At 32.2% G+C, this 22,413-nt stretch overlaps 2 protein-coding genes across 2 annotated transcripts; both read left to right on the top strand.

Moving 5' to 3' along the window:
* The first annotated feature begins 787 nt into the window (after nucleotides 1-787).
* LOC149904538 (pancreatic lipase-related protein 2-like) lies at nucleotides 788-7,598 on the top strand. The gene is made up of 11 exons (XM_090107327.1): nucleotides 788-1,168; nucleotides 1,322-1,439; nucleotides 3,155-3,302; nucleotides 3,579-3,740; nucleotides 4,191-4,286; nucleotides 4,396-4,543; nucleotides 5,066-5,289; nucleotides 5,723-5,888; nucleotides 6,459-6,597; nucleotides 6,923-7,114; nucleotides 7,356-7,598. The coding sequence occupies exons 1-11, from the start codon at nucleotides 1,066-1,068 to the stop codon at nucleotides 7,438-7,440; spliced, it is 1,581 nt and encodes a 526-aa protein (XP_089963453.1). The 5' UTR covers nucleotides 788-1,065; the 3' UTR covers nucleotides 7,441-7,598.
* A 1,990-nt stretch (nucleotides 7,599-9,588) lies between these two features.
* Nucleotides 9,589-10,779, top strand: LOC149904537 (THUMP domain-containing protein 1 homolog). Its single transcript, XM_090107362.1, has one exon. It carries the CDS (start codon nucleotides 9,743-9,745, stop codon nucleotides 10,607-10,609), a length of 867 nt encoding a protein of 288 aa, XP_089963488.1. The 5' UTR covers nucleotides 9,589-9,742; the 3' UTR covers nucleotides 10,610-10,779.
* The last annotated feature ends 11,634 nt before the right edge of the window (nucleotides 10,780-22,413 follow it).

Raw genomic sequence — 22,413 nt, 5'->3', positions numbered from 1 at the left:
CCGAAAACACACCGACAACTCCCGAAGCGTCACCCGAACGCGTGTGACGTCATAATGTTAGTTTTCACTCATTGCAGTTGATAGAAAAACGTATATACAACTATAACATTTTGACGTCTCATCTAGCGTGACCAGTCATGGCGCGTTTATAGTCACGTGACTTTAATTTAAATTTCATCAATTTTTAATTGCTTATAATTAATTGAAAAATAATTTTTTTGGAGATTTTTGCATTAAATATCAATATTATTAATAATAAAGTTTTAAAATACATAAAAAAAATCAATATTTTTTTATTATTCAAATACTCAATTATCACAGTTGTATGAACTTTGCAAAAACAAAACAAATTTACTAATTAGTATACATTACTTATCAGAAAGTTGTAACGATGAAGACAACAAAGTCCGCTTTATTGTTTGTTTTATACAATGACGATTGTGACATCATTATTTTTACTATTTATCGTCAATAAGTGCCCTGCTGCGGAGATAACTAAGGTAGATCCCTGAATGATATTTACAAACAACAGCTATCTATAAACAATACGAAAAATAAAATGAGCACCTTTACTTTGTAATTAATTAATATGTGCTATAAATAGTAATTTCCATAACAATATTGCTATCCCAATTATCAAGATAGTTTATCGTCACGCGTACATGATACCGCGTGTGTCCAACCCGTAGTGTATCTGCACTAATAATATTTAATTACTCGAGTGCTTCACAAACTAACAGACCTCTCGTGCGTCAATCATATTTAACAAATAACCGCTCATTGATAACGTCGTAACCTCTGTTATCGGCATATCCCGGAACGTCTGCGAACTAGAAGCAATGCGGATCTATTAGGTAACAATGTCCAAGCAGATGAGTCTAGTGCATTTATGATTCTATATAAACAAGGAGCGTCTCGAAAACCTTTCATTACGCTGACAATCGGACAATTAACAAGAGCGTTATTCGATACTCGGTCAGACACAGATCGCATTACATTACACGGTTTGTTATCGTCCATAGTGACACGTGCTTTGCCATACGAAAGTTCGCGTGAAAATTAAAAATGTATAATAGGACAAGTGCAACTTTGATGCTCCAAACTATAATGGTCTTAATGGACAAGCAGAATTCGACCGATGTTACCAACTTCCCGAGCTCCTTCTACGGTTAGTCAGTTTCAAAGTATGATTTGCATGATCTGCATGGTAATGAGATGTCTTCACAATGTAGTATTGTGCCGGACAATAGTTGAATATAATTATAAATACATATATGAAATAAAGATAATATGTTATATTAAATTGATTTAATATTTCAAGAGGATGCAGAGATAGAACGTTGCTACAATGTGTACGGGTGTTTCTCGAAAGCCTATCCTTGGACGGAGCACCGCCCAGATAATTACTTTCCTGCGCCGCCGGAATCTTTAGGAGTCAGGTAATAAAAACATTTTTTTTTTAAATTACTTCGTAACGTTGATTGCTCTTTCGATAAAGCTCAAAAGAGTAATGACAACTAACTTAGTAAAATTAAATGTTACAATAGCAGGAAGAGAGAATGAAAATACCTAATTGTATTGTTATTTAATAAACAAATGAAAACCGCATATTAAACAGTAACAAAAAATCGTAATATAATTTAAATAATGTACAAGGATTAAGAAAAATAAACCGAATACTGCGCGGCTCGTTGGTTGCTGTCAAAAAAGGGTTTTATACAACACTGGTCTTCAGCAGCCTCTTGTGACATGGAGTAGAAAGTATACTCCATAGTCCATACTCCACTCCATCCATCTATTATATTCATATTCATTTTATTAAAAAAAGCTTATTCGCTTTCAAATTGAAGTACTAAACGAAATTTACATGAGATCACGTCCCTGGGGGCGCCAGCTTTCAAATAAAAAAATAAATATCAAAGTCGGTTCACACACAGGTAACAAACCCAAAATAATATAGTCGAATTCAGAACATCCTTTTTTGAATTCGGCTGAAAATAAAATAAAATTCGCCTGAAATCTAGTAAGTAACGATTTCGCTGTATAGGATTTAGATTATATGTATTTATTTTATGTAATTCATAAAAGAAAATTGACAATCTCTTTTTAATTATGTACTAAAATATCATATCACTTTGAGGAAATCTATTTTCGGTAGAACTTGAGAATTTCACAGGTTATAAATAAACTAAGTGATAACAAATAAATTTATATGTCCAATTATTATATTTATTATACCTATTCATACTAAGTATTTTGCAAACTATTTATGTTCATTTATCTCAGAGCAGAGTCCAGACGTTACTCTTACGCCGTATCACAAGTTTCAAATTATAGTCGGTGTAGTGTTCCGCCCATACGTATCGAATTATTAAACTTGAAAGTTGAAATTGCCTATCAGTCATCTATTACTCCATGATCATCGTGCCCGTATAAATTGTTAGAAGTAAAATCAATTTAATTATTATTATGAATAGTAGAAAACTTTGAAAAGTCCAAAATATATATGAAACACGTACGCTTACGTAGGTACGTAGCCGAGTCACCCATGACGGCCGTTGGGCATTACATTTATACTTCGAATTGTCTTGATGAAAAAAAATCCTTCAGTAAAGTACCACGTACGTAGGTAAATTCATGAAGTCAATTCATCATTTGATGAATTAAGAACTTCAATTAGTAATGGTACTAGCATTATAAAATATGTGCTATTGGTATATAAGACCACGGCCCTTAAACTTAATAAAATGATAGAAAGCCACGCCCCCAACAAAGCGGATCTAAATATTATTGCTAGTTGATACTTTTTGTCATTACCCTGGTATTCCCAGTACATTTTATCTATGTACTCAATGTGTCGTCCCTGATAATAAAGGGGGCTCGTCCGTGACATCGATCTATCAATACGAAGACTAAACAAATATCACAACAAATATTTACGTCCCGTAGTTGCACTGTGACGTATTATCACTATGATAAACTCGTTAACTAATTACTTGCAGTGTACTTTATTCTACATAAACATCGACCTTTGGACTGATGCGTATCGGTATACGAAATTGTCCCAAGGGGCGAAGGGTTAGATAAAGTATCAACTGTAACAAAAAAACATTGCGAAATTTTTAATCGATGTTTTTTTTTTCATTTATTATAGGTATGCTGTGTTTACAAGAAGAAATAGAAAGTTACCAGTGCTTTTACAAGCTACAGATGTAGAAAAAGTTCGAAATGCGAATATAGATCCAAGAGGACCTTTTTATTTTATTTCTCATGGGTTCCTTGATGGAGGTCATAAACTATGGGTTAGTTTCTATTAATTATTCTAGATATGTATTCAAAACACAATAGAATAACGAGTTAATAAAAAACACAATAATATAAATCTGAAAGTGTGGTCACAAAGACGCAAACATCTCATAACCCTTGACACTTTTTTTGCATATGGAAAGTTGGTCAATCGTGCAGACATACACTTAATAATTAAATTGCAATGATGATTAAATTTGCAAACTTAAAAGTTAAAAGCTTAACATCATCGATTCATGGCTAAAAATTAACTATCTATACCTATTTCACAGATACAAAACATGGCAGATGCGCTTCTCAATTTAGAAGGGAATGAAGCGGCAACAGTCACTATAGTGGATTGGCGGCGTGGTTCCCAACCACCGTATGGTCAAGCTGTAGCTAATATACGACTTGTGGGGGTAATGACGGCACATCTTATACATACATTCTATGTAAGTATTCATCCTACTACTATTATAAAGGCGAAAGTTTGTAAGTATGGATGTATGGATGTTTGTTACTCTTTCACGCAAATACTACTGAATCGATTACAATGAAATTTAGCACACATATAGAGGGTGACTTGGATTAACACATAGGATAGGTTTTATCCCGGAAATCCCACGGGAACGGGAACCATGCGGGTTTTTCTTTGAAAACGCGGGCGAAGCCGCGGGCGGAAAGCTAGTAGGTACATATTTTTAACTGTTTCGATACAAGTTGTCCGAATAATATTATCAATAATTTAGCTAGATGTGACAATTTGTTCACACCATAGTTATTCTATTCATGAATTATATATTCTAGAATCGAGTCAATTTACTAAACAAAAAAGAATTAACCATTTAATTAGTGTGGTATTTATTTGAAACTGTTATTCATAGCTTTTATGTTTATTTCAGATAGAGCTGGGCTTATCAAACTTGAACAATTTTCACTTTATTGGTCATTCCCTTGGTTCCCATTTAGCCGGTTATTGCGGCCATTCCCTGCAAAAAGTAAGTGCTAATAAATATAATTGTTCGTGTGATATATCAATACATTATTGTTTGTTGATTGGTGTATGCTAAGATACGATTTATTAAATTTATTTTTATTTTATTATAGAGATTTAATCTCAAACTAGGACGGATAACGGGTCTAGACCCCGCGGCGCCATACTTCAGTAATACGGTCACTTTAGTGCGGCTGGACAGATCTGATGCTGAATATGTGGATATTATCCATAGTAATGCGATGCCGCTTTATTTTTCAGGTACATTCCTTTAAAAATAATTGCACATGCAATAAGCATTCCTTTAAAAATAATTTGTAATTGTTCATAAAATTTTTATAATTTTTTTTTTCATTTATTTTATGAATTTATATTATTGTGCATTCTAAAAAAATTACATAACGATGGACATCTTGGGCGTAGTTAATTTGTTTAATATACATATTTAACAAGGAAAAAAAACAATTCCTACCCACAAAGCCAACCCGTTGATTCAAATAACTCACACACGCGCACACACGCACTAATATAACAATACTCAATAATGTCGCTATAAGGAAAACTGTTTTGTTATTCATACGGGAGAAATCTGTCGCGTGACTCTTATCTACACACACATTAACAACTAGCCTTCCTCGACAAATGTGCTATCTAAGAATCAATCGAAAGAATTTTTCTAATCGGACCAGGTTCCTGAGATTAGCGCGTTTAAACTAACAAACTCTTCAGCTTTATAATATTAGTATAGATGTACTTAATATAAGATCAACGATGAAATTCCAGGTTTTGGCATGTCAGAACCGATAGGCCACGTAGATTTCTATCCCAACGGTGGTTCTACACAACCGGGATGTAAGGCAGAAAATGCGGGGAATCAACGGTCGGGCGATATGTATCAACAAGTTGCGAAATTTGTTGCGTGTGACCATGAGAGGAGTTATGACTTCTTTACAGAGAGCATTGCGCCAAGCTGCCCGTTTATGGCTATACAGTGTAAATCTTATGAGGTAAGATGAATTTAAACCTTTCCTCTTTATAATATACTAATATTATAAAGAGGAAAGGTTTTGTATGTATGTATGGTTTTCAGTTTTCACGCATAAACTACTGGACCGATTTTGATGAAATTTGGCACAGACAATCTTTAGACCCTGAGAAAGAACATAGGCTACCTTTTATTGCGAAATATGTACCACGGGCGAACCGCTAGTAATTAATAAAGTTATTGACTAGTACGACGACGAACGACGACGCTATAGCGTAACATGCACAAAGTCTCATTAGGTTAGAATATTGATAAATTTGTATGAATTCGTTATTAATACAATAAATAAGTGTAAATAAAGAATAATCTGCCAAAACGGCCCACTATCTTGTAAAAATAAATGATATTTCTACTTCATAACTATTAACTTCTAACCCGCTTACTTATCATTACAGGCATTTCTAGAAGGCAACTGCACAACATGTGACAATAAGCACCTATGTATACCCGTGGGTCTTCACTCCCAAAATGTGTATAAGCGGCTACAAATGGGCGGACTAGTGGATTCCAATTCTAATGTCGCTCTATACGCTTTAACTGGCAATACGAAGCCATATTGCAGTAAGTTGAAATATATTTGAAAACTTTTATTAGTATAACCACAGAACACATAAAAGAGGTTAGAAAGGAAATAGGGACTCATTTGTTTAAAAAAAAAGACGTGTGGCACTCGGGGACTGCCGCGGTAAAGCTATTGCATGCTATGCCTTCAAGCCACACCTCCGCGCCCGTCGGAGTGGGGAGCGTGAGGTTTTTCGTTACGCAATTTCTGGATTCGGTCCCCGCGCTCAAGGCCCGCGATAGAAGCTATGCAATAGCTTAAAAGTAATAAACTCTGCAATCGCGACTATTTCGCAATAAACGCAATATAATGCGCGCACGCCTATGCATTGCAAGCAATGTATGCGTGCCTGTCCCGCCCACGTGCCCCTTCTAACTTCTTTTATCTGCTTTGTGGTTATAACGTTGTTAAAAAAAAAAAAAAAAAAAAAATTGTACGTACTTTAAAATTTAAAGTATACGCAAATATTATTATTGTTTTTTTAAGCATTAAAAATTATTTATATAGAAAATTATTTACATAAAAAAATTACAGAAACCAATAAACTAACTTATTAATTTTATTTACAGGAGTACACTACGAAGTGAAAGTGAAAGTGTCGAATTCAACTGAAAGTAACATCCACGGGCCCGATGTTGGCAAAGTATCAATAACATTGGTCGACAGAAATAATAATAAGAGCGATCATAAATTCCTGAATGATGAGCAGTAAGTATCGCGATTTTGATAAACACGTACTAAAAATAGTCCTGTAGTGAAAGTTGCACAATGTTTTGAGGAATAATATTTATTTTTTCCGCCCCAGTATCTAATTTTTGTATTGTTCCTTAACATTTTCAAATATTTATAAAATATTTTAGACAGAAATCTTAGTATTTAGTATCTTAGCCAACAAAATTTAGATGCATTAAAAATATTTAAGAAACAAAATTCTCATAAATTGGATGCTTAATAAAAAAATATAGTTAACCAAGTATTAAAAAAAAATGTTATACTACATTCATATAAATATACTTAATCTTTTTTATTACAGAAAATATTACCGGCCTGGCGATACGCATACGAAATTAATGGCGTTCAAGGATACAGGTCACCCGCCTTTATCCGTTATCGTGGAATGGAAATACGAAACCAATCTATTAAATCCTATGACATGGAGATTACTCAAATCTTCAAGTCTTTATATTGAATATATAAAAATATCGTCGATTGAATATAATTCTGAGTAAGTTTTTTTGTTTTTTATTTTTTATATTATTTGTAACTAAGTATTTAAAAATAAAGTTTACTGTATTAACAGAAAAAGCACTTCATTAGCTTTCAATACAAATTTGTATTAAATTTAATGGTATTGGTGTAATAAATCTTGATAACATTAATAACTACCCGATAACTAAAACATTTACTAGATAGTTTATTGCTTGATAATATGATTTTTACTAAATTTTCGTTGTTTTTTTTTTCAGTATAACTGTTTGTCCGAAACAGAAGAAGCCTGTGGTTGCTAATTTACCAACAATAATGAAAACAAAATACTGCATTCGAACATAGCCTTATAGCTAAACAAATTTTAACTTGAGCTTTACAAGAAATGCAAATTAACCCCAAAAAGTATTGCCATAGTATTTCATTTTTTAAGTTATGTTAACTGTTAACTTTAAATATATGTCTATGTTATTCACATATTTTGTTTTAAGTAGGAAAATAAACAATTATTAATTAAATAAAAGTAGTTTTATTGTTTGTGTCTGTTTATAGAAAAATATTTTATATGTTACTACTGTTTTTACTGTAGTTACAGCTAAATTTGTTTCAAATGTTATATATAATTTATTTCCTTATTCCTTTTAATCAGGGGCGTAGCTACCGCCTTATCAAATAAACGGGGCCTTATAAAAAAATTATTTCTATACTAGCGGTCCGCCCCGGCTTCGCCCGTGGTACATATTTACGTTTTCTCTACATAAAAACCATCCTCGTACTTCAAGGAATATAATAAAAAAAGAATTATCGAAATCGGTTCAGCCGTTCTTGAGTTATGCGCTTACCAACACATTTTGCGATTCATTTTTATATATAAGATTGCAGAAAGATTGCAGATATCGCAAACAAATTAAACGGCGCTCCCGAAAGACTAGCAACACCACTGCTAGTATATAAACGTGAAAATTTGTGTGGAAGGATGGATTTTATTTGCCCCTTAACAGAAATCCCCTGATTTGTACGAATAATTTGGTATAGTCGTCCATCGGTATAGTCGCCCATCGGTATAGTCGCCCATTAGTCCAGTCTGTGGGGAAGTGTAAAAGCCTCTGCTCTACAAAAGGTGGCGTAGAAAATGTTTTGAAACGATATTGTTTAGGTATGAAAGGTTAATAAAAATCCAGGCTTTCGACCTTGACGGACCCAGGCGCTAGCCGCCATCTTGAATTAACGGTGCTAAAATTAGGTATATTTTAAATAACTTCTCAATTGTTTACTAAATCACAAAAGTGTCTATGAGGGGTTCAAAGAAGACAAAATTACCTACATTTTTTTCATACATGATTATTCTGTAAGTCTTAAAGGTAAAAAGTTACAAGCGACGGAAATAATAATATTTACAGAAATCATATAATTTTAATTTTGTTTAAAAATTGTGCAGCAATCTTTTTTTATTCTTTTTGATGGCCCGGGCTGGTTAATGGTGGCTTCTTCATTATCGTCGCTGAAATTTTCTGTTTCATTGTCTGTATTTTTAGTTTCCAACCATGAAATTTCGTCGATTAAATTTCCTTTTTATTGATAACTTTACGAATCGTTCATATCGGATATCTTCTAAGGATTCCTTATCCATGTCCCCTCCGTAAAAAGTTACTAGAAAGCGTGCTCCAGCGTCTTCGATTTCTTCTGGTCATGATGACGAAATTTCATGGTTGGAAACTAAAAATATAGACAATGAAACAGAAAATTTCAGCGACGATAATGAAGAAGCCACCATTAACCAGTCCGGGCCATCAAAGAGAATTAAAAAAATGATAGCTGTACAATTTTTAAACAAAATTAAAATTATATGATTTCTATAAATATTATTATTTCCGTCGCTTGTAACTTTTTACCTTTAAGACTTACAGAATAATCATGTACGAAAAAAATGTAGGTAATTTTGTCTTCTTTGAACCCCTCATAGACAATTTTGTGATTTAGTAAACAATTGAGAAGTTATTTAAAATATACCTAATTTTAGCACCTTTAATTCAAGATGGCGGCTAGCGCCTGGGTCCGTCAAGGTCGAAAACTTGGATTTTGATTAACCTTTCATACCTAAACAATATCGTTTCAAAACATTTTCTACGCCACCTTTTGTAGAGCATAAATACCTACAGACTGGATTACATAGTAAAAAGTCAAACCCTTCATGTGCTAATCATATTTTGTAAGAGTCTGAGAGAGAGCCGTGGCGGCCGGCATCTTTGACCGATTTTAGTCAAACATAGTCAATTACTACCACAAGGAAACCAGCTTCCATTGAAAATAATCGCTTAAAAATTAAAACCTTAGATTACAAATTAAAACATTCATATTTTGACGGAATACGATGCCACAGACATTCACGGAACATTCGGCACGTGGCGAAATACGGAACTAATGCCGTCATCTTGTGAAACGTCATCTGTCATCTTCAATGACACTGACAACTAAGGAACATACGGTCAAAATGTCAAATTAGACAGTTACAATGCGAGCTGCGATATTGAACTTTCTGCTAAGTTATTATGTGATTTCATAATTCAATTCACGTAATAATTGTTATATCATTGAGTATTATTTGTTGTAATAAATCGAGGAAGGGCGTGTGTTATAGTGCTCTATAATGGGTGATACAAGAAAGAAGAAAAAGTATTACTTTCGGAAAAGTAGAAACAAATACTTTTTAGAACCCGGCTTTAGAGGTTTCTTTTGCACATGTAACTTTAGAGAAAAGGACTGTGTAAAGGAAATGTACAATTTGCTGAATGAGTACGCCGGTAAATTATATCCAGACGTGGATAAGGCACCGCCTGTCGTAGCTCCGGCTGATCGTGATGACCAATCTGATAGTGATTCAGAGAGTGAGACTGACATTGGAGATATCCTCCGACGCGAAGTGAACTCCATTAAAAATAACTCCCAAAAATCTCTTAGGCACAAACGTTTTCAAGTAGTGGAAACCGGTGCATCCAATTGCATTTTCATAAAGACTAATCTACCTTGCCCAGAAGAACTCAGTACAGCTATAATCAAAGATTTGAATGCTACCAAAGTTCAGAAAACACGGCACGTGCTGCGCTTCTTGCCTATTATGGCTACGTGTAAAGCCAATTTACCAGATATCATGGAATGTGCGGGAAAGCTTTTTGATAAATACTTCTTAAAGCAGTCTTCGACATTTGCTGTTATTTTCAACAAGAGGTTCAATAGCAGTGTATCTAGAGATTTGGTGATTAAGGAGTTGGCTGAATTAATTGTACTAAAAAACTGCAACAACAAGGCAGATTTGAAAAATCCTGGACTATGCATTATTGTTGAAATAATAAAGGGCATTTGTTTATTAAGCATTGTTGACAATTATTATTCATACAAGAAGTATAATTTACATGAAATATGTAAGGAGGAAACAAACAATGACCATGAGGAATCACAGGCAAAGAAATTTAAACCTGATGTCCCTGAAGAAGAAGTGAATTCAATAAATAACTAATTTACTTTCCAACATCTACTGTTAAATTATTATTTTTTAATCTCCTAGGCTAAGGCAACCTGTGCCCCCTATATCTATAATTCTTGCACCAAATGTTTTTCTACTATGTACTTTTTAATTAAATCTTTCACTAAGATAATATTATAATAAACAATATTGTTTAATGAGAATACTGGTTTTATTATCTAAATAAATATCCATAAATGTGATAAGACCTTATATAAGTAATAAAGAGCAATACTGGTTAATGTAAGCAGTTGTGATGTAACCAAATGTATGACATAATTATTTGAATTATGTAACTGTTACAATGTTACGCAACTGGCAAGGCTACCCGATTCAACATCTGCAAAACATAGAACCTTTATGTTGTGAAGTATGAAGCTCAACTCTTGAAGTTAATACTATATTCAACAGATGGCGCTGATGCTAGTCGCCCACGGTCATAAATACTATCACTACGCAGTGAAAAAGCCTTTAAAAATTCGTACTGTATAATTTATTATCACTTGTTTATAAGAAAATGAATTTGAAAAATTTAACTCAACGGGATTCGAATCCACGTTCTTCATCTTACAGACGCTATAAAGTATAGAATATGAATGACCACAATCGAATTTTTTAAATGTAATAAATTTCATTTAATAACTATGTATTAAGTACTTACATACTATTAAAATGATCATTAAAACATAATAAATTATTAAATACTTGAATTCATTCACATTTTCTTATAATTTTCTTGATTAGGTAGGTACGCACGCTCGATAGGTACAATATTTATTATTTAATAATATCTTAGCAGGATATGTAACATTCTACATATTATTATACATATTTTTCGAAATAAACATTATTTTCTCATAGGTACTTACATTTATTTATTTATTTCTTGTTACATTTTTAAGTTTCGCTATGTTGAAAAGATGCACCCCATTATGTGGTTCACGACACTGAAATAAGCAAAAAAAAATGTATCACCAGCATCTTATCAGTCATCATAAATGCAGTAGGTACGTAACTTAGTTATTTTAAATAATTGAGTTCGGTAGTGTGTATTATAAAAATTATAAAAATAATATAGGTATCTAAAAGTAGAGTAGGTACTATCATGTACTATCTACTACAACTGAAGCCACAATAAATTTCATTCAAATCCGTCCAGCCATTTCAGGTGGACATCAGTCCTCCAGGCTCCAGTCCACGTCAATTGACATACCACAGCTTCTCACATCATACATGCTTTGGCCACTTTATATACGATCGACGCGAAATGTCCTATAATTTGTGGTCATAGACGATGGACATTGTGTTAGCAGAGATTTTGAAACAAAGGGAGTTAATCAACAAAGCACTTGCATTCTCCCGTCAGGCCGGTCTATGATGCTATTGTAGTTTGAACTTTCAATTATTACTTGACGCTGTAAAGCTGTGAGCCTGTATTTTCAATTACTTGAATAAATTGTAGCGCGATAGCGCTTCAGCATCTTTATGACTCTTCGCTAGAAACCGGCTGATCATAAAAGAGATTCTAATAATCCTTGCTTATATTATGAAATTTGTAATATGAAATATTGTTACGTAAATACAATGTAGGTAATTGTTATAAAATTCAATTCCACCAATTGTATTTCGGGTTTCAGAACTAAGTATACTTTGAATAATGAATTACTTAACTATAACTCCTTACTTATTATTATAACATATTGTACATATTTTAGGTTAATATTATAATAAAAAAATCTGCATGCCTTCCAAAGACTTTCCGCATTTTGCCACCCGCGTTAAACTTTGCGAATTTTGGCTCATGTTTGGAATTCCAGAAGTATTACAATTTGGCTTATCTTGCCTACTGAAACCCGCAAAGCAAATGAAATTTATTATAAATTCCTTCTCTGTATAGTCGAATCAAGCTTGCTACTTAAAAACATAAAATCATATGTATATTGTATTCTTGATGCTTTTTTTTATAGAATAAAAAGGAACACTAATAAGCTTGTGCCTTTTTTCTACTACCTATTACAATACAAAAAAAGTAAAGTGAGTAATTTTACATGGTTATCGAAAATTTCATTTTTGGAACAAATAAAAACAGAAGGTTTTAAAAAAATAAAAATATATTGTGGAGGTATCAGTCAACATGAACATTCCTACATTTTAGATACCTAGTTTTCGAGGAAAAGCGGGTAGAAAATTTTCACAGTATCGAGAGATAACTCGATTGTATCTGAAAATGGTTCGATCTGATATCGATGAAAAGTTTATTGGCCGTTTTTGAGATTTAAATCTTTTAAAAGTCGATACTGACTTTACTCTTTTAACTGGTTTTTCTTAACCTGTCGAGTAGCTGGTGAACAAAATTTACGATAACGGTTGAATTGTTAGAATAATAAATTAAAAAAAAATTCACGATTACAAGCCATTTCAAATTAGTTCGTCACAGGAATAAAACATGAAAACAGTACAAAAATTTTACAAAACCACAATAGCTATTATTTTATACTTAGTTGTATTAGCAACTTTTAATAAAGTGAAATGTTTTATAAACGTGTTAAAATTAAATATGAACATAACGGCATATTATTATTAAAGCTCATATTATTATTAATTATTATCATAATAACTAATATAATTCAGATAAATATTATAACATATTTACAAACATTTACAAAAGAATACCGGGCTTTAGGGCATACAGAAGCATAGTAATCCATACTAATTTTATAAATGCGAAAGTAACTCGTCTGTCTGTCTGTTACTCAATCACGCCTAAACTACTGAACCAATTTTCATGAAATTTGGTATAGAGATATTTTGATACCCGAGAAAGGACATAGGCTACTTTTTATTCCGGGAAATTGATGCAATCCCGGAAATCCCACGAGAACGGGAACTATGCGGGTCTTTCTTTGACTGCGCGGGCGAAGCCGCGGGCGGAAACCTAGTACACTTATAAAATTAGGAAAGATTTTTATAGAGGGATAAGATAATTCATATACATGCTTTGTAAATTGTACAGTCGTTTACATAGCGAGTACCTACATCACATTCAGATGAGATACAAAGAAATCAAATCTATTGAATGTAACGATTCAACTTAATCCACGAAATGGGACGCCACTTTCAACAAAGCAGCCTTTGATGCACTTTACCGATTCTCTGTGGTGTTTGAGCTGTATTTGACCAGCTCGCACCAAATATGCATTGTTTCCAACGAAACCTGCTGCCAAAACGTATTGTCCTATTTTATATAGCCTTCTGATTTTCGCATGCGCTCAGTCCTTTCATCACGTGTGGGAAGTCGCGCTAATGTGGTATTCGTTAGTCATAAGCTACATATATGTAACCTCTGTCAATTGATGGAGCGGCGAGATAGTAAGTACATAGGTACTCAATCACCATTTTGTTATAAACAACTAGTTTACCACCCGCGGCTTATTATATACTTAAACCTACCTCTTGAATCACTCTATCTATTAAAAAAAACCGCATCAAAATCCGTTCGTAGTTTGAAACATTTAATCATACAAAGGTACATAGGGACAGAGAAAGCGATTTTGTTTTATACTATGTTGTGATTTGCGTAGCGGGCTTATATATTTCGGTTGACAACGTTACAACGCAAAACATGAAGCCATTTGTATTGACTTATCTTAAAAATAACTAAGTTAAAAACAACTTCAGAAACGGAAAAGAAAAAATATAAGTAAAAGATTTCTAAAAAATAAATTTGGCGAATAAAATTGGAGATAAGGCTGGTGCAGTTCCACAATCGTCTTGCTATTGATACTAGCCACATTGTTCACTTGCTGCTGGGTGCTCCATATCAGATCGGCCAATAGTTCGCACCATTCTTGTATCGTGTTGAGATGGAACCACCATGGTTATTTTTTTAGTGCATTTTTTCAACACGAATCAAACGAGCCTATACTCGTTATAAACATAAAGTTGAGTCAATTAATTACTGAGTTCCTATATGGCCACCTTCCGATTCCATCATCAAATCAGCAGCTCTGTGTCATGATAATTTTTCATCGCTATCCAATTTATATACGTATACAAAATTTCAGCTCAATTGGTAACCTAGAAGTGAAGCAAAGTTACTTGCTAGATTATCAATTAAATTATCGAGATCAGACAAAAATTAACATAAAATAAAAACTATTGGGCCTACCCGAATGAAATTTTTATAGGACCAATTCGAAACCATTCCGCATCATCCAAAAAAAGAATCATGTAAAGCGGTTCAGAAACCTCGGTGTAATCGGTTAATTAGCAAAACTACCTTGTATAAGTTTATCACAACACAAAATATTATGCACTTATTATTTTATTTAATAGGTATGGGACGCTAATCATGTTGCAAGATATTTATAAAGAAACTATATTACAATTTACAGCACTGAATATTCTCTTAGATAAAATAAGGTTGTATAATTTTTTCGTTCCGTTTTTGTGGTGGAAATGAGTGGTGCATGCTAAGTAGTTAATATCAAGAATTACTGTGTGTGGGTCGCAATTAGGTTCTTGGCTTTTTGAGGTTACTGCAAAAAATTAACTTATGTATTCAGAAAAATGTCACATCAACAATTGTTAAAATATATCTAGCTCTGTTTATGCTTGCTATATAGTGCAGCTTATTTTAATTGGTGGAGATAATTACTGAATGCCACTTTAGACAAAGACATTTTATTTTATACACGCCTATAAGAGTCTAGGCTACAATACACAATATGATATTGGAGGTACGAACCAGGGTAGAGAGCGATTCGTATTCATGAAATAAGATTTTTGTATTCTGTTTTTATTTAAGTAACGCACCTTAGTTGATAATTTATTCCTATCTTTATTAGATTATTTTCACATAGTTATGTATGCATAAATGAGTACCTACAAATTATAATAACCCACAATATCGCTTTCAGGATTGAATTTGATATGGGTATGACGTCATAACTTGAACTAAAGTATGAAGCCGCTTTAATGCTTGTTTAGGTCGCGTCGGTATTAAAACTAAATATAAAATATCATACATATTGAGATATTTTAGATATAACGAGGGTTCGTTAGGAAAGTTCCCTGATACGATCCGTTGTGTGGGTAATACCTTTCTTGAGCTATCCTCCAGACTGAGCGCTGGAATAACAAGTACAAAACGGACACGGGCAAATCCACCCCGAGTCCCGGATTTGTAACAAAGTGAGGCTTACTCCGTTCACTTCTACATAATATGACCGAAACACTTGGAGCGCAGATGCTTACTGCAGATTTCATATGTGGTTTCAATTCCTTAGTGTCCCTTTTTCTGCATTTACGGTGCTTTTATAACAGTTTTGTTACTTTAGATTCACATGTTATCTGAATACCTACTATTTGTTCGGTAGTGAATATCACCGAGTTCCAGAAACGCTTAAGTAGAACATTGTAATTTGTTTTCACTTTTTATTTCTTTTTACGTGAGTTATTATTATAAATTAAGTTTTCCAGTGTGGTTAAGCACAATGCCTTGCCCACTCAAATGGAATGGAAAAATTGGAAGCTCAAGAGCAAGAACAAGAAGAACAAGGGATTTTGGGCACTCAACTGATGAACTTATGAAACAATTCTCCTTTCGTTCTTCCATAACACCTTAATAATTTTGTCAACACAAAATCACGGTGGAAAGTTGAAATGTCGGAATAATAAGAACATTATTTAATTCGTTGATAAATCTGCGTATAATAAAATATCCACTCGTATATTAGTTAAGTCGTATCGAATTCCTATCAGGCAATCTGCTCAATTATACAGAAACGCATTTTACAAATCGCGAACATTCTCGGGTTCATCGATCAACGCATAACAAATTTGCTTCAAAATTCAATCAAATAAATACTGAGGTAACTCCGCTACAAATGAATTAGCGTTGTCAGCTTTAAAGCATCCGTTATAAATAACGTATAGCTTGCAACAATCCAGAAGCAAGGTACCATTACCGTTTCATTCCAGTTTTACGAGGCGTTAAATCGAACCATACCGAATTGTGATTTGCCGCTTTAGCTTACAGCAATAACGTTGGAGTTTTATGAAAATGTTTTATGCTGGCCACAACATGAGGGTAGTTTGGTATAATATAATAGTATAATATGCTAATTAAGAGGGAATAAATAGCAATAAATACAAAGCTTTGATACTCGATGCCAATTACTGGCAAGCAATTTGCAGTAAATGATGTGAAAACGTGACTCTACGTGTGACGCGATAACAACCGACGCTCTAAATTCTAGTGACAACAATTTAGAGAGGTTTGCAATGGGATTCCGAACAAATGGATGAAAATAACATATTTTCATTTATTAACTTATAATTTTATATTCAGATAAAAAATGGAGGCCTACTCAGTATGTTAAATTATAAGCTTTCCATGGTTTGTTATATAGATGGCGTTGTGAAAAGTATCTAAGAAATTTTAATCCGTGCGCGAGCTTCGAGGAATTAGTGTCTGAGGAAACAGAAGTTCTTTTTTATTTCAATGACATAATAACATAATAAAAGGATGGTCAGTCATACAAATAGGTAATAATATAGTTTAAATTATTCATACTACAATTGTTTAGTTTGTAGGTAAAGCAGGAGTGTTGGTAAAAATAGGCAAGCTCTATAAAGAAAATGTACTTCAGGATCGTTTAAGTCGATACCAAACAAATAAACATTTTAACATTATACGTGGAGTTGATATTTAATCAACCTTGTAATATCAAAAATAAGTATTTGCAATATTATAATGTTAAAAGAGGATGTTTTGTAAGGAAACATTTTATACATACACGTAGCATAAAACTTAGGTCCATTAGATAAAATAGTTCGTACCTAAAACTACTAAAACAACTTTATACGGCACTTATGTTTACTCTCGAGTTTTCTGCATCTTTGCCTGGCAGTAAAAGCAAACTTATCTGCCAGTTTTTATAATCTATGAGAACGATCCAAATTAGATAAACTTTTTAATTAAAGTACCATCGTTTTCGTAATTGCTACGCCTTGATACTTTTTAGTGATTAAAATAACTGTACTTAAGTTGTATAAATGTATATTGTATTTCTTGTTTTATAATTAAAAGACGACATTAAATTAATTAAGTATAAGTAGTGCCAAGGTTCAAAAGGAACATATTGATATAAAATTTTGGGATTGTGTCGCTAATATCAGGAAAAAATGACTAGGTATATGATAAATAATTTATTTCGTAAACTATGCGTGTTATTTAAATAGTCGATCTTATAAAAGAATAATATTTAATAGTTTTATTTTTACAAAATTCACAGCAGAAGAAAATAGGTAAAAGTTTGTAATATTCCGCGACATAATTTCATCTTTTTGAGAGTAGGTATTCAAAGTAGTTTTTAATCATGAATCATATTTTAATTGTACGAACGATTATATAGGGATAAATTAATGAAAATTATTTGTAATTTAAATGGAAGTTACATTTAATTTTATGTTTGAATAATACAGATTTGAATATTATTTTCATATAATATAATAGCAAGATAATAGCGTTGAGACCTGTCAATATGGATTAGTTCATCTCGTGAGCTTCAGGTATAAGACATTTAGCTTTCAGCTGTGCTTTCAGTTAGCAGATAAATTATGGTTTTAACTTCTAATATATTTGCTAAGGATATTTGTAAATCGATTTTGATGAAGAAAAAGCGGATTTTAGTTACTTACGTTGTATTTTGCTCCGAAACAATCCGATTTAATTAAAAGTTTATATAAATTTCCAATTCCTATATGAGTAGTTTTGTAATATCTGACATTCTAGAACATGCGATAACAACACTAAAAAAATTAACAGATTATACTACAGATTAGCAATATTACACAGATTTCTCAAATCATACCTATATGCTATGGCTAAATTTTTATAAACCAAAATCTGCTTACTCGTTGGTCTTTCCTGAAAATCGAATACATATTGAACATTACTGAACTCACTTATGTACAGTGTTAATAGTAGGAAAAAAATGCAGCTTTTGTTACTCAATTTAAGGTACTTCCAAATATTCATGAAGTAAGTGGTTTCGATGTCTAGGTTTTACTTATATTCATAAAAAATAGCAAATCTTTAAAGAAAGTATGTATATTGTATATGTAAGAAAGTAAATCTTATGTAAATTCTTTTCGCTTACGTATTTTTTATATGTGCGATATATCCAGCAATGTAAAGACGATTGAACTCGATTTAGTTGATCGAAATTCGGATCGAACCTACAATGAACGTTACCTAAAACGAACAAGTGAAGGTCCCTCAACTTCGCTTAAATATGTAGATACTAGATATGTTATATTGAACGAAAATACCCAAAAGTTCATATTATACGTTTATATTTTATGATGAAAACAGTATCCGCAAATAATTTTCCATAAATATAGAGCACTTTTGATGAGTTTTTGTGGAATGAAATTGTGGACGGTTGATGGGATAAAAGTCGCATAGGGATTATTATATTTATCCCCAAATTATCTTGGCCTCCTCTTCCAACTTTTATAATGAGATGAAAAATTCAGGAGAATAAGGTAATATTTCAAAATATTTAACATGGCTTCTAACGAATATTAACGTTTTATTTTTAAGATGTTTTGCTATGTGGAATTAAACATTTCACATTGTTTGAGTCATTTATGTTTTGTATATATATTTGTTAATTGAAACAAATATTTATTTATCTTTTCTAATTACTAATTTTAGAAGTCAGTCAGAAATAAATAAGATTGTACTAATCACAAATAATTGTACCAACATAATTAAACGTCGATTACCTACCAAAAGTAAATAAAATTGATTTGTCTGTGTCTGATTTCAAAATAAATATGTATGTTTCCATTTAAGCTGCTGATATGGCTGATATGTAAATAGTTCTGGCAATATCACAAAAAATAAGAATTAAAATTAATAATACCGTTTTCATCATACTACTTAGGTATTACTACTTTAACACGATACATCAGCTGTGATTGGTGGACCGGTTGAATTGAACAAATGAATAAGAACTTTGTAGAATAGCTTATTGGTGTAATTTTATCTGATAAACAGTTTGAAAAAGACACATAAATGGACAAGCTACAATGGTACCTACAATTGATATGAAATAAGTAAGGAGAGAAAGCTACACATAACAAAGACCAAAAATAACGCAGAAGAAACACATCACTTTTTTCATGAAACATACTGTAAAAATATACTTTTACAATTGATATAACAGCCTAATTAGTGTTAATATTGGCTTAAACTCGTGTGAGGCGCGACCCAACATTTTGTGGCTCGCCACAGAGACACCGCAACACAACATTAAGTTTACTGTTTCATGCGTAAGACAAGGCGCTTGTGGTAAACTTCAGATACGTTTTAGGGGCTATAAACAAGATTGTTACGTCCTTAACGTTGTTACCCTGTTATTGCCGAGTTAATGTTCGTTCTACTCATACGGGCATATGTGTAATTGCTGACGACAACGATGTTGCTTGAATACATCTCTTGAGGACAGTTAAACATAATGTACGTTGACATACTTGCTTTTATTTTGTGTAAATTTATAGTTCACTTGTACCTACTTGTAAATGGCCTTACTACTAACTACTAAGGGATTATTTTTAAAATGAAATAACGTCTGTATAATCATTTAAATGTTCATCAAGTACATACTTACATGCAATGTTATCTACTAATTCTGTTATCTAAAAATAAACATAATATCTGTTAGTTAAAATGAAATATAATATACCTATACGAAACGTCAAAAAATCATTAAATAGGCTTTATAGCCTTGCTTGCATCAGCAAGTGGTGAAACCTAGGAAATAGAGACATTGTAGATTCACACTGATGCGATATTAAAAGATATAATAACTATAATAAACGAGGCAATGTTTCTATTTCATTACCTTTAACAACTTTTTTTTACCAAATCTGGCATTACTAGTTCTCTGAATTCTAAAGCCCTAGTTCACGTGGGAATAAAACAAAATCCTGTTGGAACGCTTACATGAAATGTTAGCTTTATGGGTTTAAGTAAATAGTAGTTCTCGTATTTTCTAAATACATAAAAGTTATTTTACATAATTATTTTATGTTATTAATAAGTAAGTACTTTGACTTAACGATTACCTGCTCATAATAAGCTTATTAATGATTAGAAGTGTATAAGATTAAGAGCGTGATTAATTTGTCAGGATTGAACAAACATTTTAATTGAGAAAATATGTAGTGTACATAACAAATTTTCCTATTTCATTAATAAAACAGAACTTGGTTGTTATTATAATAATTTAATACTCGGTAATCATGTGGTTACATTTACATTTAACACATAAATATCCTTTTTTCGGGCATATTCCTTATCGAATAAAGGATACCTCAATCAAGTAAGCGGAGGGTATGCATCAGTGAATCGATTACAACAAGTACTATCTAGATATTTTGCTGAAGAAAATAACGTTCAATTTTCTGAGCGATATACAGCGAATTGCATCATTCCAACCAGGCCGTAGCTCTAAAATGAACGTAAATACTGCCAGTACTTTCCATCTACATCTATTCTCTTGTATAGCCCTCAGGTTATAAAAAATAAACTCGCTTGTAAAAATAATGTTATGAACGGAAAACTGAGCATGCTCATAATGTTATACGCAGATCCAGTATATTTAGAACTAACGCGGGGGAAATTAACAGGGAGAAATGAATATATTTTTCAGTTAATTATTCCAAAGTTTGTTAAGTTTTTGTTCATATATTTTTAAATTTTAACATGAATAATCAGTTCTTTATTTTTAACGTCTTATGAATACCTAGATGTTTATACTTTATTAATCGAAATGCCGAAACATCAGACAATCGTTTATCCAGCAGGGCAATGAGTTTTTATTGTGCCACCTTTGTCCTCCCTTCTACGCCCATGAATGCTTCAATAATAGCGAATAAATATTGGTTATTTAAAGAAATAGTGTATTATTCTTACGCAAAAATTTTACGAAGTCTTTTAACCTTTTTTCCCTGCTTCTTTCAATAAAAATTGTAAGATATTTTACTTTATATAAACACAAAAACCTTTACTACATAACTTTAAACTGTTACTAGAATTTGCTTCGTATGAAACTGTGGTCGTCCGAGTTGTATGAGTACCTAAATTATGTATTTAAAGATTATTGTGTATGTAAATTGAATTAAACCGCTACTATAATTATTTCTTGTTCAAATAATCTACCTACGCTTTCATTTTATTTTGGTTTTAAACATGAATATTTGTCTAATTCCTAAAATTTAGTGTAGCTATAAATTTTGATAAATGCAAACGGGGTTGCTAGTTTAACATTAAACAAAGTTTTATTTATCTGTACCTGGGAGAATAGCATCTGTCGCGCAGATGAGCGGATTGGGACTTTAAAATTGTACGACAAAATAAAAATTATACGAACTCTACAATAATATTGTTAATTACAAAAATTTCAGTTCAGCGATGAGCAAACTACTTCGCTTCATCTCTGGTCCAAAAAAGTTATATTTTTATTGTAACTTTCATAAAAATGAACATCATAGACAATGATAAGTCGTGGAAGGATTTATGGTATGCATGCTCGATGTTTCATAATTATGTAATATAGATAACAAAATAAACAGAGGGTTCTGTACAAAATCCAGTAGGTATACTTAATTAAAAACGGATTAACAACATTCTGATAATTCCGTCACGCTCATCTGTTTGCGAGTAAATGTAATAACATTTACTATATAATATGCTTAATACTACTTATGTTTTTAATATGTAT

The sequence above is a fragment of the Colias eurytheme genome, chromosome 11, assembly GCF_061535395.1.
Source record: "Colias eurytheme isolate Ceu_HAF_F1 chromosome 11, ilColEury1 Martin Lab GWU primary, whole genome shotgun sequence".
NCBI classification, from domain to species: Eukaryota; Metazoa; Arthropoda; class Insecta; order Lepidoptera; family Pieridae; genus Colias; species Colias eurytheme.
Note: the sequence above shows the minus strand (reverse complement) of the source record. Positions and strands in the feature narration are given on the sequence as shown.

What these genes read in the sequence shown, in the direction of transcription:
- LOC149904537 (XM_090107362.1), top strand. Translation starts at nt 9,743, where the DNA reads ATGGGTGATACAAGAAAGAAGAAAAAGTATTACTTTCGGAAAAGTAGA.
- LOC149904538 (XM_090107327.1), top strand. Translation starts at nt 1,066, where the DNA reads ATGTATAATAGGACAAGTGCAACTTTGATGCTCCAAACTATAATGGTC. An exon ending in CTTCCCGAGCTCCTTCTACG is followed by an intron (nt 1,169 to 1,321) that starts GTTAGTCAGTTT and finishes TAATATTTCAAG; the next exon opens with AGGATGCAGAGATAGAACGT. An exon ending in TACAGTGTAAATCTTATGAG is followed by an intron (nt 5,290 to 5,722) that starts GTAAGATGAATT and finishes TTATCATTACAG; the next exon opens with GCATTTCTAGAAGGCAACTG.